We start from the raw sequence: 18,385 nt of genomic DNA, 5'->3' as shown, positions 1-18,385 counted from the left end.
CCATTTCCTGGTAAACAGAATATCATTACTGGATCCAGCATAAACTGGACTTCCCATGCCTGGAGGTGTTCAAGGCCAGGTTTGATTCAGCTCTGAGCAACCTCATCCAGTGGAAAGTGTCTCTGCTCACAGTGGGGGTTGGAATGAGATGATTTTTAGGGTCCCTTTCATCCCAAACCATTCCATGATTCTGTGATTAACTTGCCAACACAATGTGCAGATCACAAAAACACAAGGCACTGTATAAAGATGTCTTTAAGTGTTTGATGAATGCCAGCAATATTTCACAGTATTTCTCAACAATATTGTCAGAATACAGTGAGAACATGAGTTTGAAACATTGTTGTTGTAGTTGCAGAAAAGACAATAAATATGAAAAAGTCTTTATTACTTGGCAAATTCCAGTGAGCTATTTTAGAAGAAAGACTTTTTCAATAATATGTTATTTAACTGCTGACACTGAAAAAGAATTTAAAAAAAACTTGTTTCCATTCCTGTGAAAACGAGGAGACCATCCTGCACTGGAAGTGCCCTCATCCCACCCAGGGATGGTTCAGGTGACCTTACCACATGCTCTTAACACATCATCTGAACAGAGGGGCTTTTGTAACAAACAAGGACATGCACTGTAACTCACACTGTCCACTGTGGATAAATTTAAGTCACTTTGCAACTGTGTCCTTTATTACACAAGCTACTTTATTTACTGCTGATGCCTTTTAAAAGGGGTGATAACACAGAGCTGCCTTCACTTCAGCTTCTTGATACTAATGAGCTTGAATAATACTCACATAAAATCTGTTCAGAGCAAGGATCTACTTCTTTCACACCAGGCTGCTTTGACTGCTTGCTTTTACTCTACTGCATTTAACTCTCTAAATCATGACAGTTTCCTCCAATATTAAAATTTTGATGGAAAAATGGAATATATCCCAGCAAGAGGTACAACTCATGAGACTGCAAGATGAAGGCCTTCTTAGGTGAGCAGACATCTGAACTTAGTGAACTTATGCTGCCTCCCATTTGCTTCTGAAATGCAGGGAAGAATCACCAAAAAGCTGTTAAGAACAGCAAGAAAACCAGTGGGCTGCTGTTATCATTATTTATTACTCACTATATCGTTGGAGAATCACACAGTCCCAGAATGGTTTGGGGTAGAAGTGACCTTTAAGCCCATCCAGTCCCACCCTGCCATGGCCAGGGACACCTTCCACTGTCCCAGGCTGTTCCAAGCCCTGTCCAGCCTGGCCCTGGGCACTTCCAGGGATACAGGGATACAGCTTCTCTGTGCTCAGGTATTTCATTCTGTCTGGCCCAGCAAGTAGAAATTCAGCCCCAATGTTGTTCATGTACTCATAAATACTGTCTGATGAGACTCTTACATGAGCAGACACATGAGCTACAAAGCAGTTTTAGTTATTTTCCTTCTCATTATTCTCTTACAGGTGTATTTTCCATTTATAAATTAATTACTTGGAGTAACCCACAATGGTGTAGAACATCAGCAAGTGCTTCTGGAAATGCTTACTATAAGTGAAAAATAATTTTAAATTACATAGCGAATTTTGTTCTTTGTAACCTTTTAGTTTGTTTCTCTACACACCAACATTATACATGCAAGACTACATGTAAGACAATTTCCATAGGCTCATATTTCCTCCTGCACACAGAAGTCTGAGCATAACCTTCACTAGCAGTGCAGAACAGCAAGACAATCCAGCAAAAGGGTACCATGATGACGTAGACAGGCAGATGATCCTTCCTGCAGTAGGATTTCACTGTCTGCTTATGCAAATGCTGAAGAAAATCCCAGAAGCCTCTCAAGCAGGCTGGGGAAGAACAGGAAGGCACTCCCAGTTCGCTGGCCACCACTACCACCAAGTGGTTTACACGTGAAGCTGTTGAGCACACCATGCATTGCTTGTGCTCTCACTGAGCTGCTACTGAAGGGATGGCAGCACTAAAAATTCATATTTTCTGAAGCTGCAACTAATGTTTTCATTATTCTCATCGATATTATCCGTTTTTAGCAACATAAGAGCCCAGAATCAATACTACACAATTTTGGGTATTTTTACCTTTATCATTTTGATCAACTCCATTTTTATTCCTATGTCAGAAATTAAATTTTTCTTTAAATGCAGGATTTAAGGAAAATTACTTAACATACCAAGATATGCTATTGAAATCACTGACACAACTATTTATAATCAACTAAAAAGATACAATTTGTTAATTCAATTACAAATAAAATTTACATTTCCTGAAGATACTTAAGACCAACCAAAAATTTTGTGTGGGTTTGGGTTATTTTAATATTATAAAACATCTTTTTTTTTTTTTTTTTTAAGTAGCCCACTAAATACAGCATCTGTAACTCAAGGCACAAAACACTAATCACAAAACTGACTATAAATAAGGAAAAGACTGTTTAGTGAAAATATGAAGTAACAAAAAAAATAACCAGCAAGAAGTACACTAATCACAAACACAACTTGCTTTTTGTATAGGTCAGGTTTCTGGCTTGTCTAATGGCTTTGCATTGACACTGTGCATTCTACCAGAAGGTTCCAAGCTTGGCCAGAGGTCTGGTGGAGCTGCTAAATGGCTCCTTTGTTACTAAAATAGCCATGCTAATACATAATATCCTATAGCATGTCTCTACAGGTAAGGGTATTTTTGGTGGTTATTCTTGTTGAGGCTAATTTTCAGTAGATTCAACTGACCCTAGGCATTTCCTGAAAATCTTTTAATCTGGTAGAGAGAGATAAGAACAATAAAACATAGACCGTATTAAGGTGTAACCCTTGGGTTTGGCTCAGCAGTGGTCATAGCTGTTTTACTGAGCAAAATGAATAGTACCTTTGAAAGACTATTTTGCTTTTGTGGCAGCCAATGTTTTATAGGCCAGAGACATACAAAAATACTATCATCTCTTCCTCTGCACTAGCAAAAACATGGAAAGCATAGTGTGGAAGCAGTGATACTCAAAATTTGGCTCTGGAGAAGAAATTCAGAGTCACACAATGCAACAGCATTAAACACACAGGTTTCCTGGTATCTTTTTTCCCTTCTTTCTTCAAATAATCAGTGTAACTCCCTATCACAATTTAAACACATGCACACAAAACCAACCAACCAACCAAAAAAACCACAAAAAAATCCCCATGAAGAACAAACAAACAAACAAAGCCCACACAAACCTCCCACCTCTCCAAACCCAGTGCTACAAACTGAAGGAATCAATTCTGATGCAGCATATATCCACTACCTGAGCTATGTTACTTTAAGAAGTTTCTGCATGATTTGAGAAGAATCCACGCATCCAGCACTGTTAATAAAGTCAGCTTTCTAACCCAGCAAATTGGTTGGAGAGTTTATTTGCTGTTTTTTGTGACACATCTGAGCAGGATTCAAATTCCCTTACGCTGCAAATGGCAAGTAGCTATGGGTGTAACTTAGCCAGAAAACTAATGGCAGCACAGCTGAGGCCACAGACAGCATGATATAAACCCTACTGTGCTGGTTTTGCATTGATTGACATTTGGGGAAAAAAGTAGGAAACCACCCACAGAAGTGATTTCTTTAAGAGAAGCTACTGGGAGCTTCCTCTGTGCCTAGGAATAGCTGGCTAGTTCTGAGAACTGACAATGTTTTGCACCATTTAGAAATTAGATCTGCCTCCGTGAGATCCACCTTTTAAAAGCCACAAACCCGGGAAATCTCCCTGTTTGATTCCAGGCTGGAAAGGCAGCAGAGCTCTGGTGGGGCCGGCCCGGCTCCCCTGCGGCCTGGGCTGGGGGGGAGGCCAGGCCGGAGCCCAGTGGCTCCCGGGCAGGGGATGGAGGCCGGGGGGTCCCGGGCCCAGGCTGGGCCAGGCCACGGCTGCCACATCTCGCCCACACTGAGCCCCCTCAGCCCTCACTGCCGGCTCCAGGCACAGCCAGCACCTTCCGCTCCCAGCAATGGCTGCAGGGAGAAGGAGGGGCTCAGCACGGCCTGAAATCCAACACCTGAAACCCAACACTGAAACCCAACACCTGAAACCCAACACCTGAAATCCAACACCTGAAATCCAACACCTGAAACCCAACACTGAAATCCAACACCTGAAACCCAACACCTGAAACCCAACACCTGAAATCCAACACTGAAACCCAACACCTGAAACCCAACACTGAAATCCAACACCTGAAACCCAACACCTGAAACCCAACACCTGAAATCCAACACTGAAATCCAACACCTGAAATCCAACACTGAAACCCAACGCCTGAAACCCAACACTGAAATCCAACACCTGAAACCCAACACCTGAAACCCAACACTGAAACCCAACACCTGAAATCCAACACCTGAAATCCAACACCTGAAACCCAACACCTGAAATCCAACACCTGAAATCCAACACCTGAAACCCAACACCTGAAAACCAACACCTGAAACCCAACACCTGAAATCCAACACCTGAAACCCAACACCTGAAACCCAACACCTGAAACCCTACACCTGAAACCCTACACCTGAAACCCTACACTGAAATCCAACACCTGAAAACCAACACTGAAATCCAACACCTGAAATCCAACACCTGAAATCCAACACCTGAAATCCAACACCTGAAATCCAACACCTGAAATCCAACACCTGAAATCCAACACCGTGACTGCCACGGCCACTGCCCATCTGCAGGCCTGGCGAGATTTAACACTGTCACTGCACAGATGAGACCTGCAGACCTTGATCTCCCTCCAGGGATAGAAAAAGAGTGATGACACATAAAAAGACAAAACACCAAGGTCAGTAAAGAAAGAGTCAAGCCTCAGATGGAAGAAGAATGAGGAGATGCCCTAAAGGGGCTGAAATAATCCTTTTGGTAGGGCCAAGGAGATGGACAACGATACACTGAAATATCTCCTTTAATTCATGAGACAGTATGGGGAGATGAAGTATTCAAACTGTAAATGTGAGCAGAGGCATCCATTGATGAAGCCAAGCCGATGTTAGAGTAGCTGTGATCCCATGAGAAGCTTGAACAGAGAGAGAAATGAGAGTTGATGAAGACCCTTGGCCCACAGGGAGAGAAGAAGAAAACCTCTGTTCCCAGAGATGATCACAGAGACAGATGGAGAGAACCTTTGCCTTTGAGTAACTCAAACTAATACCTCATGAGTTCACGGCCCATGGACACACCTCTAGGAGGGCTGTGAAAATGGGAGGAATTTCACATTGCAGAACTTTTCCTGGATGGCTGCTATTCATGGAAATGAAAAGCCATGAGAAAACTGTTTCTTGTAGAGAAGTCTCCACAGTATGACAAGAGAAAACTCCTCTCCCTACAAGGACTGATGAAAGACTATTGTATAGTTGGTACTGCTTTAACATCCCGGGTTTTGTCTTTATGTGGTCAGTTGAGAAAGGAAAGAAGTTGGGCAGGGGGAGAAAAGGAAGTTTTACTCTGATGCTTCTTATTCTTGTAGTCCTGTTAATAAAGTTTCTTTATACCTTTTAAGTTTTAAACCTGTTTTGCCCTTCTCCTGATCTATATCTCACAGCAAGAAATGAGTAAGTGCCCTGGTGATTTCAGCCAAGGCTAAAACCCACCACAATATTTGGTGCATTGGCTGAGAAACTCAAATTGGCAAATCTAAACCACTACACCTATAAAACCTATATTGAAGTATGATTTTTTTTTCCTGCTACAAAACAAACTTAACCCACCTCCCTGCTCTGACTAAAGTATTAGCTTCAAGTTACTCACCCCTCCTAATGCACCACCACCATCTGCTCCTGGCATTGATTCCACTGAGCTGGTGCTGGCTATCTGAGGAGAAACAGAATGACACAGAACAGATTCAACATGGACATTCTTCCTCAAATATATTAAACACTGAAAAAACCAAACAAAAAAAAACCCTCCCAAAAACCCAAAAAAATCCCACCAAAAAAGCTCCCCCCAATAAAAACCCAAAACAAAACAAAAACCAAGGGGCGGGAAGAAGACTTTGCTTTCAGCCCCTCAACTCTTTGCTTGTGAGCACAGTTTAATTCAGATTGCAGAATCATAGAATGGTCTGAGTTGAAATGGACCATAAAGCTCATCTTGTTCCAGCCCCCTGCCATGAGCAGGGACACCTTCCAGCAGCCCAGGTGCACATGTTGCACATGTGCTCAGTTACCCTCAAATATGAGGTGGGTTCTGATGTGGATGATTTTACAGATGGCACTGAATTGCTGCAGAAAGCCAGTGCCATGGTTTGAAGGACACTTCTCTATTGGAGCCTGCCAGCCAGACCAGCAAGGGCTCTGTGAAGGCACTTTATTCTGAGAGGAACAAAATTTATTCCATTAAAACATCACTCTGCTAAGTTTCTCTTCTTCACAATACATCTCAGTCCCTAAATAAATGCAAAGTGGCATTTCCATTTGTTCAATTATAGTGATGTATATGTACTAAAGTCACATAGATTTTTGTATATCTATATATATTCATATAGAGTTCATATATAATATTCATATATCTATATGTATGCCATACATTCAGATATATACACATTCAATAGTATTCAAAACATACAGAGGGCAAATAACAAGCTTTGTACATTAAGTACCAAAATCATACATTCTAAAAAGAAAGGAAAACCACCTTATCTATAATTAATTTACAGGGAGTTTGCTAGTTTACACGGGGTTCTCAAACTATTAGATTCTTTATGATAAATTCTCCTGTTATTCCCATAGATAATTCTTCCTCTGCCAATCAGACAACATCTCTAATTTCAAGATTATCCAAATGGCCAGTGCATTTTGGCTTCATTTCATTCTCAAGCAAGAAGGTTTAATCCCTGTTTAAGTGGCCTAATTGAAGATCTATTAATTCTGATGCCTCACTGGATCTATTTATATTCTAATATAATCAATCAACTCTCTAGAACAAGGAAAGGAACATATGCATCTCCTGGGGCCAGGGCTGAGTCGACCTAGAGCACTTCTTCAGGGAATTTGACTGAATTAAGGGAAGCACCACTACTCAGCTCTAATCACCTATTTCTGCCTCTGAAAAAACCCAGCAAACCTAAGGCATTCACATCATCAGTTCCTCTGTCCTCCCTGCAAAGGGGGTTCTTTTCACTGGAATCCTAATCATCCCAGTGTTTTACTCTGCCTAGTAAAAGGACATCTGTGCACTGTGATGGGTCTTGGAAAAAGTAATGTGGGGAAAAAGACATTTTCTCCACAAGAAATGTGGAGGAAAAAAACACAGTTTGAAGAAGAGCTCGAGAAAACCCCCAGCAAATTTAGGGAAGAGTAAATTTGTCCAGTTGCCTATTCAGATCCCCATGTCTGTCTGTTTATTTGGAATAATGGGCTGAAAATCACATACCCTCTACTCTTACCTGGAAAATATTTCAAAAGGGCTTTTCCCTGTTAAGTTACCATTACCACTCACAGTGTCTCAAATCTGGTAAGAATACAGTTATTGACATGTTTGTCAGAACCACCCCAGATCTATGGGGAAAGAAACAGCAGAGGGAAAAAAAGATGATTCAGCATCTAATATTCATGATTTAAGTAACAGATGCAGTCTCAGTCTCAAATCCTAGGGATGCCACTTCCACAGAGCTCAGCTCTCTGCAGCACTTTTCCTTGCTAGCCTTCCAAGACTGCACAAGCTGGGTCCATCACCACACCAGGAGCCTCCAGCTCTTCTGCGATGAAGAAACAGTAAAAGAGGTCCTTTTCCTTGGGAACATTTTTAGACAGCTTTTAAAAACACCTTTCACATAGCCTGGAAATGCTGCAGGTAAAAATGGAGAAACTAAACCACGAGGGAACCTGAAAGCTTTCTAAAAAGACTTTTTGAAAAGACTACTGCTACCATTACCCTGCCTGGCACTGACTGGCAATTGCCCTCCTGACAGCTGAGAGTTCATTAATTGCTGAAGACCTGCACTGGCATAATCTTAAGAGTAGGTCAAATTTCACATCTCTGCACCTCCCAGAAAGCATAAGTTTTCTGTAGGCAGATTTCAGGCTGACACCAACCCCGAATGCTGATATGAGCTCATGTGAGTCAGCAGGGAAACACAAACATGGTCAGAGTTGCATGCACTGGACATGAACTGCAACCAGTCCTAAGCATCGTAACAGAGAAAATACATGGCCAAGGATGGGAAAAAAACTATTTGACTCTTATTTTACAGGCTACTTTCTAGTAGCTGTTACAGATTCAGCCAGGAATCCACAAGTGCATATCTGTTTCTTGACACATGAGAGGTAAAAAAAGGGTTAGTTTTTCCTCTGAAGCTGCTGCCCAGTATTCCATAGATGATATGTCTGGTGGATGCTACCCAGTGCAGTGTACTGCAGTTAGAATGTTCTCAGTATTTGTCCAGTTTTCCTTACAGAAAAACTTTCAGCTCATTTCAACTGACAGCAATTACTATCACATTTAGCTGCGACATCAGTTTCAAAGATGATTATTTAGAGAAGCTAATCTCCTAAAAATGCAGGTTAGTATTCTGGCATTAAAGAAATTACAGTACAGACTGCATTAATATCACAGCCAGGGATAAACCAGACTCCTGCTCTGTTTGGCTTTTATGAAGTGTATAATTATGTAGCTACACCATGAACACAGGAGCAAAATCAAATTGAATTTACAAAGCAAGATGGTAACAATGAACTTGACCAGATGCTGTTTCTTAATTACACAGAAAGAAGTGTGCTTATTAGTTAGCTTACTAGCAAAAGATTTTTTTCCATCAAAACATCCTGGCTCTGAATGAAACCATGAGTTAATAGAAAAATAATGGCATGAATTGATTATTTTCTAGTTTTTTTCCCAAATATTTTTAGCTGATGAATATATCAGGATAAGTAAACTATGCCAGATTCTGAAAATGGATCATTGCTGGTTGCTATCAGTAGAAGGATTCTAGACTCTATGGAGCGTTGAGATCTTCACTGCCAATCTGATTATGCTGGGATGAAAGGGATATTCAGCATCTCTCCTGAGGCCCCTGGGAAATCAGTCAGATAAAAAAATCCAGATTACTGAGTCACCAAATCAGTCCTGAACCTCCAAGGAGAGATGTCAAAAATGGTTAGGTACCAAAACAAAAAAAAAACAACCCTAAACAATTTTGGGAGACAGGGGAGGAGGAAGATAAAAAGCTCCGAAGTTGAATCCCTGCAGATGGCCCTTCTCTCCCTCTGCTCCAAGATCCACCATGTCTGAAGTCTTAAAGTCACAGACAGCACTGTATGATATATCTAAATATTTTGCTCTCCCAAGCCCCATTCCTCTTTAGTTTGTAGCAAATGCCTGTGGTTATCACCATCATTTTCAAGTTGAATGGAGAGATGCTGTCCTGATGTGAATACTTGTAAAACAAAATTCCTAGCAAACACAACACAGTGATTCCTTATGGCTGTAGAGAAACAATTAACTTTCAAGACTATTTTACATATTTAGTTGAAGAGTATTTTTCTGAAATACATTTACTGTGCGTAAGGCAGGATTTTAAGATCCTTTTAAAATGTGTCATTTTCCTTCCAAGTCTTTAAAATATTTTAAATAATAATAACATCAAAGCAATAATCCCAAACTATGTCTGTGACAAGATGGGGAGAAGTAATGAACAAAACCTCCCAGGGACACAAATAACATTCTAGACAGCTAAGCACTTGTAACATTGAGGAATTATACCTGTTCTGCTAAAAAAAAGCCACCAGCCTGGAAAACATGCCTGATGGGTCTTGGGCATTGAATAGTCCTGGGTAATTTATTGTGTATCTGCATGGCTGAGTAGCTGTGACTGATACACATCTGAGAGCCAGAGAAATGGAGATGACTGCCCTGTAATGTCATATAAAAATCCAGAACAAGACTCCACTAATTTAAAGGTAGCTGTGCAGTTCTTAACTGTTGGTAAAATTGTTCTGGCAAAGGAGAATGAAGCACTGGTACTTACTGAGGAATCAGGAAGATGCTCCTCCTCTTGTGAAAAAGAGCTATTGAAAGCTCTGAAGGTCTCACTGTTCTGTTTGTGCTTTTCTATTGTGGCTTGAATGACCTGAGACAAAAATGTCAGCAAAGATGAGAAGCATCACAAAAAAAATTTCCCTCATAGGAAGATAGGTAGGATTATCATTTGGTGAAAACCCCTTACACTTGTATAAATGAAAGGGAAACTTAAAAACCTTAAGTGGTGGTGCTAAACCCATTATTGTTTCAGTTAAAAACAAAGACTGCCATCAGACAGTGTCTCTACAAGTCAAACTGGAAGAATATACAAGTTCTCTTTTCATACTGGGCTTGAGGAATGCAGGAAAGGGAAGCCCACTGGAGCCCTCAGATACTTTCTGGGGCCAACTGGTCAGCACTGGGACCCTGACTGAGCTCCACACTTCTCCACGAGCAGCTCCATCAGACTGGCCCACCCAGCTTCCCTGCACAGCCACATTAATTCAGAACCCCAAAATGATGATTTCAAATGCTGCCTGCATGGTGATTCCCTCCTTATCAATGGTGCTTTGTACTAACATGAATCCATTCCCTCTTCTCCTCTTCTGTCCTGTTAAAACATAAGAAAAATAGAGAAAACATCATCATTCTACTTAGAGTATTTTCAGTAAATTCAATTCCCAGCTTCACAGCTTTATATTCATTATATTTTTAGCTTTGCTGTCCACTATTTTATAAACACTATTGAAAATTATTGACAGTAATTATTACCAAATGCCAAAAATACTTGAGTTGTTCACACAGTGGACCCTACAAGCACTATTATAAACACTGTAAGCATTCAATAAAGGCAAGCAACACACTTTGACTTAGGACCAACATTCTCTTACATGTCCAAGGTACCCACCTCTGCTGCTCACCTTGTGATTTAAAGTTCTGTCACACTAGCACAGCCCATAGATCAATTTCTCCAAACATATTCACAAACCCTCAAAGACAGAACAAGTACCATACCTGGCTTGTAGTTCCAATGATCTCTTTTTTCCTGTTATGGAAAATGTATGGGCCACATTTTGCTTGGCAATTTCTTGGACCTGTAAAAAGCACATCAGCTTTTTACTCATTGATCTTGTCTTTCCAACTTTTTTAATTACTTACGAATACAGTCATTCTTTGGAATGCTTAGTTGAAAGGATCATTTGGAATAAAGTATAGAAATAGAAAAAATAAGGGACTGTTTCCATAGTTACCTGTCTTGCTACAAAACTTTTGGGTGTGTACCACCAACAAGAGTCCTAAAGCAGTAGGGGGAGAAGGTGGCTCCTGTGCCAGCCAGGGTACAAGGTAACTCTCTCAATCCAAACATGTCACACAGTCACCATTATTCTGCTCTCCTCTGAATGATTCTTATAAAAATTTTAAAAACCCAACTGTCAGAGACTGAAATGCTGTAATTTATGTCTTAAACATATTCATGAAAGACTTTGGCCTGTTATAGCTAAACTGTACAAAAGCTGCAGAGAAAACCACCAAAACCCTGACTGGAGCCCTACACTGCTAATGGATGAAGATAAGATGAAGTGACTCAGGGGAGAAGACTACATTCACAGAGGGATCAAGCTTAGCACCTTGGGGTGGAAGCCACAGCCTTGGGACTATCAGCTGCCAGGCTGGAACAGACCCTCTCACCAAAGGGTGGGGGTAGGAGAGGTTTTGGGTGTGTCTGGAGGAGGTCTCTGATCAGACAGTGAATGCCCATCCTCAGCTGCACAGAGGAGCTCAGCTCTGGGCCCCTTCACCCTGGGAAAAGCTGCATCCACACGAAGGACAGCAGAGTCATGGCCCATTAAAGACCCCCCAAAGAGGTCCCCAGACCCTGCACCAGAGATGATTTGACAGATCATAGAGTTGCAAGGGACAGCATCAAAGTTGCCCTCCCCACCAGAGGCACGTGAGCATTCCCACCTGGCCCAAACCACTTTATTAATCCACTGGATTCCATACTTTTCAGCAATGGGTGGCATGGGGACCACCAAGAAGAGCAGATGGAGGGGAGCAATGCGATGCTGTTGGGACCCTGGGAAGGGTGATATGCTTCTACCTAACCCCAGTCACCCTCTCCCTGTCCCCCCACCTGTGCACACCTCTTCTTCTATTTCTTTCCTTCATTTCTCTTAATTTCTCTTAGCCTCCTTTTGCTGTTAAATAAAATACATCATTTTTTTTGGCATCAACATCTAACTTTGTTTAGTTTTAATAAGTTTTGGAGTATATTTTGAACCTTTCTGGGTTCAATCCATTTTATTCACAGAGGCTTAGCTTCCTCTGGTCTTCTGTGTTAAATCGGTTCATAACATCAATCAACCAAAAAAACCCAAAAAGAGATAGAATCATAGAATCATTAAGGTTGGAAAAGATCTTTAAGATCCTCAAGTCCAACCATCAAAACAGCACCATCACATTCACCACAAAACCACTTATGCTCCAAACCCTTCCCCAGCTGTGTTGTGCCTCTCTGGACACACTCCAGCACCTTGAGGTCTTTCTCATAGTGGAAAAGCTGCACTGATCCAAAGTGATCCAAAGCCAGGTTTGAGAATTTTATTATTTTTTTTTTTTTTACATTCACATAATGTTACGTGTTTGGATTCAGCAGGGATCCAAAGCTATCAAGGTGCATTAGAAAGTGGGAAGAGATGCAAACCTGCAGTCCTGCAATGTCCATCTTCTCTCGGACACTGAACTTCTGGCCGATCAGCCTCAGTTTTGGCACACAGTACAGCACCATGCTGTTAAACTGAAATGAGGCAAGAGTTTAGCTTAGGCACTTACATGCTGCACACAGCCTGCACTGTCAAACTTTAGGGCTCTGGTGAGTTTTATTTTAAGACATAGTTCTCAAGAAGAGATTTAAGGTGAGAGTGGGGCTGATGGATCACTATTGATAGAAGTGGGCAGACACAAACACATCAGCCAGTCACTTCTCCCTTCTGCCCCTCTCTCTGAATTTGACTGCCATAAAAGAGCTCTTCTCCCAGGGCCAGTGAGAGCTGGCCATCTCCTGCAGCAAGGTGGTTTGGCAAGAAACCACCTCCTGTGGCACTCAGCCTCTGAAGAGGGAGATGGAAAAAACCCCTTTGGGCCTGACAAGGCACCAGCAAAGGCACAGCATGGAAGAAAAAAAGAAATTTTTGAGGAAAAAAGCTAGAAAACTGCTGCTTAGAAGGGGTAGCTGGGCTCAGCTGGTGAATGCTTTTTCGTCTTTAAGCTTAGGAAGATGGAAACATACCACAGAATCATAGAGTCAAAGGATGGTTTGGGTTGGAAGGGACCTTAAAGCCTATCTCATTCCACCCCCTGCCATGAGAAGGGACCCTTTCCACTAGACCAGTATGCTCTAAGGCCCATCCAAGCTGAGCACAACCCTGAAAATAAAAGAGCAACTAAAACACTCACCAGGAATAAATACCTATCCTGTGCTGTGCCATTCTTTGCTGAAAGTTTCTGAATGTGTCCTTCTTTAATGAGCTCATTGGCCGGGTTAACAATATCCTCTTCACCACCCAGGCGCTCATAGACTTCCAAAAGCTTGTGCATCTTTTCCTGCAGGTACAAACCACCATCAATTTAAATTTAAAAAAATTATTCCATGTGGTCTATTGCCCACCATTTAATTTCTCTGGTAAGTGTATGTAAGTTGAAAGAAAACTGTCTTCCACTTCCACTGTAGCTTTGCATTTATATTAAAACCTGTTGCATACTCTTCAGTGCTATTCCCCACTCTGGATTGGTCATACTGGATTATTTATACTTGGATTGTACTATTTACTGACATTTTGAGATAAATTTATTTGATACTTTTAGACTATTACCATTCAATAATAAATGTGTATCATAGAACCATAAAGGTTGAAACAGAACTCTAAGATCAAGTCCAAATATTAATCTTTGGAATTTTAGAAGCAATGTCCAATAAAATCAATGGCCAAATTGGAGACCTGTACTTTACCAAATAACAGAAGCGTGGTTTATTTTTCCTACTGCACCACAACAGGAGTAAACAGCCAACAATTAATTCAACCCTCCACTAACTTTTGGAGATTTTGCTACAGCATTCACTTTCCTTTCAGTCTGGCTTGGACCTCAAGCAGCAAAATTTTTAAAGTAGCCTTTTCCAATGGGTTCTTGTGTACTAACAGAAAAAACAACCAACACAGAAACCAATGAGCCGAAGAGTTGTTTCATATTCCTGATAACTGCAGAGATACTGTACACAGCCCCCAGGAAAAGTTGTTAACCAGAAAAATTTCCACCAAAATATATCCTTATCAAGAGAACATGCCAGACTCAAATAGAAACAGATGGTTTCCTCACTGTGTTTTCAGACATACTGACAATACACAGACATCAGCTGGTTACACAGACATAGCAGCCACAGGAAACGTGGTCTCATGGTGTCCCCACCAGCTGGGGAAGCAAATACAAACCTTGTTTCCCCAAATATTCAATGGGTGCTAAGACAGATACACAGCATTTCAGGTCTGTTTGACACAAAATGTCCCGAGACACCCGGGTGCACCAAAGGGATAACATCTGCAGCTATAAAGCCCATTTATTTTAATGGTAATGCACTAGTTTTTCTACATGTAAAACATGTGCTAATGTCCAAAATCTCCATCTCTGACTACACAGCTTTTGAAGCACCATTTTCTGAAGCTACTGATGCATGCAAAATGCACATTCTGTGCACTTAAGATGAGCCAAAATCAAATCAAATCAACCTTCATTCTGTTGAAGAACTGTAGGACTAAAAAAACCAGTGTGAAAATCTGCAAGGACACCTTGTGAATGGGCCTAATCGGAATACTTTCAACACTTTTCAAGGAAAAGCAAATAATGTCTTTTATGAAGACTTCCTTTTTCAACTCATTAGGTCCTTAAGAATGAGGGAAGTGAAATTTAAGCCCAAAAAGCCACAGAAAACTGCCTTCACAATAAAAAGAACTCAGACACCCAACACATGTTGAAAGCCTGACTGACAGTCAGATATTCCTCTCCAGTTACTGTACTGAGCCTGTTGCAATGGGAGGCCCTCAGTTCAGCCAAATGTTTCAGTCAGATCACAATTCCATTCTGGAATTGCTACTCACCATCTTCCGGATGGCTGCATTGGAATGGTTTGCTGCTGTTGATATCAGCTCCAGTGACTCTGCAATTAAGGTACCAATAGTTAAGCATTCTCTAGATTATATCTTTTAATAGCACCTTGGGGGATGGGTTCACCTCTCTGAGAATTGTTTTTCCTTCAAAACTGATGATACATAAGCAATTATAGACACAATCACTTCTGCCTGTTCAGCTGATCTATGTTTCATCTTTCTCTCCTAAAAATCTAGATGAGCCAAAGCACACAGTGACAAAGAACCCATCACCAGTCTTCCCAAGCATATTTTTAAGACTGTTTTCCTAAAATAGGGCTTGCCTGCTTATGGTGACATGGACCCTGCTTTGGCTGAGATCAAAAACTCCTCGTTATCAAGAGAAGTCCATTTCTCCTGTTTCACCATATAAATACAGTCTATCTGGCTTTCTTGGCAAGAAATACACATTTAAATACAATACAAATTTAAAACCATTCCTCCTTTCTTCCTCTGGCTACTGCAAGGATGTCCTCCTGTCTTTGTCCTTAGCCACATAACTGATTAAACATTAAAGTGTTAGATGCTCTACTATAGCAAACTTGAACATATTGTTGCTGTTTATTTGCCAAAGCTGCTTTCATTCCTAGAGCAGGCATTCCAACCCTTTTCTTCTCAACTCCAAAAGCATTCCAAATCCCTTTGGAAAAAATTTGATTAATTCAAATCTCCATTTCTACCATTGTCCTGGTTGTAAGTATCTGAACATGTGAAGAAAAAACTGCCCAAGATTTCATTGTGCTGTTAGACAGAGAGGAGTTTACATGTACTTTCAGCATCTTTCCTGTCTGGAGATTCTTCTGGAAGTTTCTTTAAGTAGTCCTTCAGGAGAAGCTCATAACGAGGAATCCTTTGCACTGGTTCAAGCATGTGATGCTGCAAAGTCAGGTTTCCACACACCTCCTGTTTCTGTAATGCAGAGAAAACAAGAACAGGAGGGGTTTGTTTTTTCCCTGCCTTTGGTGTTTAACAGCAATGAAAAATGACCATTCACATAAAACTAGAGGAGTGTACAGGAGCTTCTCAAGCCATCACGGATCAACAGACTCATTCGATTGGAAAATACCCTTGAGATGATAAAGTCCAAACATAAACATAACATTGCCAAGGCCACCACTAAATCGAGTCCTCAAGTACCACATCTGCATGTCTTTTAAATTCTCCAGGCGTGGTGATTCCACTACTGCCCTGGGCAGCCTGTGCCAGGGCTGGACAACCCTGTCCATCATGAAATTATTCCTAATATCCAATCTAAACCTTCCCCTGGCACAGCTTGAGGTCATTTCCTCTTATCCTGTCCTTTGTTTCCTGGAAGCAGAGCCCGACCACCCCTGGCTCCACCCTTCTGTTGATACGGGAAAAATGTATGTTTATGAAAATTCAGAATTTTAAAGGCACATAAAGTGTAAGCAGGTGGAGGGAGACATAAATATAGCTTATTTTAAAGGCAGAAACAACTTGTAGCAAGAACACATAGGAATGTAACTTGTTAGGTAGAAACAGCTTGTAACAGAACACAGATGCTAGGTAAAGGCCATAAAGGTAAGTTGTATATTGTGAAAACCCCATATAGCAAAACCTGTGGTTTAAGAAGCCAGCAAGAACCAGGCTTCTAGTTTTGTCCAGGGCAAACTGACCTGGGAGAAAGCCAAACCCCCACTGCCCCTGCCCAGAGACAGAGGTCAGCCAGTGAACACTGAGGAAGACGTCTTTACTTCATCAGAAGACATCTGCTGCTGACCTCCAGGAGGTGTGGCACCGCAGAAGACTCATTATGATCTGAAGCAGGAGGTGGAGAATGGGCAGGGAATGGGTGGGTAGGGAGGTGTGGGCTTGTGGGATCAATATCTAAACCTGAAACCTGTCTCCATCACAGAGGTGTGTATGGTGGATGATGCCCTGTGTCCCAGCTGGAATAAAGCATACTGCTTTACAATTTTAATTGTAAAGTCCTTATTCCACTCATCACTGTCAGGGAGTTGTGCAGAGCCTGAAGGTCCCTCCTGAGCCTCCTTTTCTCCAGGCTGAGCCCCTTTCCCAGCTCCCTCAGCCCCTCCCCAGCTCCGTTCCCGTCTCTGGACACGCTCCAGCCCCTCGAGCTCTTTCTTGTTGTGAGGGGCTCCAAACTGAGCCCAGGATTGGAGGTGGGGCCTCAGCAGTGCCCAGCACAGGGGGTGGCACTGCCCTGCTCCTGCTGCCACAGCGGGGCTGGAACAGGCCAAGGTGCCCTGGTCCTTCTTGCCCAGCTGGGCTCCTGTTCAGCTGCTGCCACCGGCACCCCCAGGGCCTTTCCTGCCGGGCCCTTTCCAGCCCCTCTGGCTCAGCTGGGAGCTGCAGGGGGCTCTTGTGACCAAGGACAGGACCCAGCACTTGGCCTTGTTCATCCTCAGACCACACTCACATCCAGCCCCTCCAGATACGACCGTGGAGCCTTCCTGCCCGACATCAGGTATCAGAGCTAGCAGGTTCTATGTGAATCTTCATCCCACGTCTGGTGTTTTCTGCTGATATGCAACTATCTTCCAGAAGGCTCAGAAAAGCTCTTCCCATCCATGGCCCTGTGCAGCACTGTTCTCCCAAATACATGAAATTAGAACTCCCCCAGGGATGTATTGCTTGCCAGAGCTCACTGTATGAGCAGCAGACACACTGCTCACACACCAGCTTTGAAAGGCAGAGCTCTCTCAAATTCTACTTCTTTTTCACTAGGCCAAGAAGGGGAGGAGATTTGAGTCTGATTACACTAAACATCAACAACTAAACCTGTATAAGGCACCGAGGTGCTCTGCTTACAATGGCACTGAGTATTGCAGGGTACTTGCTTTCATAGGGTCCTGTGAAGCAAAAGAGTATTTCTATTTAAAAGAGGAGAGATGACAATCTCAGTAAGAATCAGTTACTTGCTTTAAAGCACACAGGAAGTTTCTGCTAGCTAAGTAATCTGACTCCACAGCAACATATTAACCACAGACACACACAGGCTCTTCTACACAGCATTATTTTTATATCAGCCCACGAATGTGGTCTGTTCTAGTGTAAACAGCCTCTCTACAACCATGTTAATTTTACTGTGTGTTTCTTAGAGAAAGGAACTTCTTTCAAGTAGCTGCAATTTCCTCATAAATATTCCAGCCCACAGCATGCTGCTGACTCACTCCATTCTCACAGCAAGGCAGGAGATAATGGGATGAATGTCTGAGAGAAAAATATTGGCTAT

The 18,385-nt window shown here is 42.0% G+C and overlaps 1 protein-coding gene across 4 annotated transcripts in view; it reads right to left on the bottom strand.

Annotated features, from left to right (window-relative positions):
* FGD3 (FYVE, RhoGEF and PH domain containing 3) overlaps positions 1–18,385 on the bottom strand; it is a 96,475-nt gene that overhangs the window by 12,697 nt on the left and 65,393 nt on the right. For all 4 annotated transcript variants that reach the window (XM_088061877.1, XM_088061878.1, XM_088061879.1 and 1 more), the window contains exons 8-15: positions 15,939–16,077; positions 15,121–15,179; positions 13,427–13,573; positions 12,675–12,767; positions 10,985–11,064; positions 10,550–10,580; positions 9,978–10,079; positions 5,762–5,824 (exon numbers count right to left, since the gene is read on the bottom strand). In XM_088061877.1, the coding sequence (XP_087918003.1) occupies positions 5,762–5,824; positions 9,978–10,079; positions 10,550–10,580; positions 10,985–11,064; positions 12,675–12,767; positions 13,427–13,573; positions 15,121–15,179; positions 15,939–16,077 (714 nt within the window). The remainder of the gene's footprint in view (positions 1–5,761; positions 5,825–9,977; positions 10,080–10,549; positions 10,581–10,984; positions 11,065–12,674; positions 12,768–13,426; positions 13,574–15,120; positions 15,180–15,938; positions 16,078–18,385) is intronic.

This window comes from Pseudopodoces humilis, chromosome 13 (assembly GCF_049639895.1).
Source record: "Pseudopodoces humilis isolate 2021_Gansu_Grassland_sample_001 chromosome 13, ASM4963989v1, whole genome shotgun sequence".
Classification (NCBI taxonomy): Eukaryota; Metazoa; Chordata; class Aves; order Passeriformes; family Paridae; genus Pseudopodoces; species Pseudopodoces humilis.
This window is presented reverse-complemented; position numbering and strand designations above follow the sequence as displayed.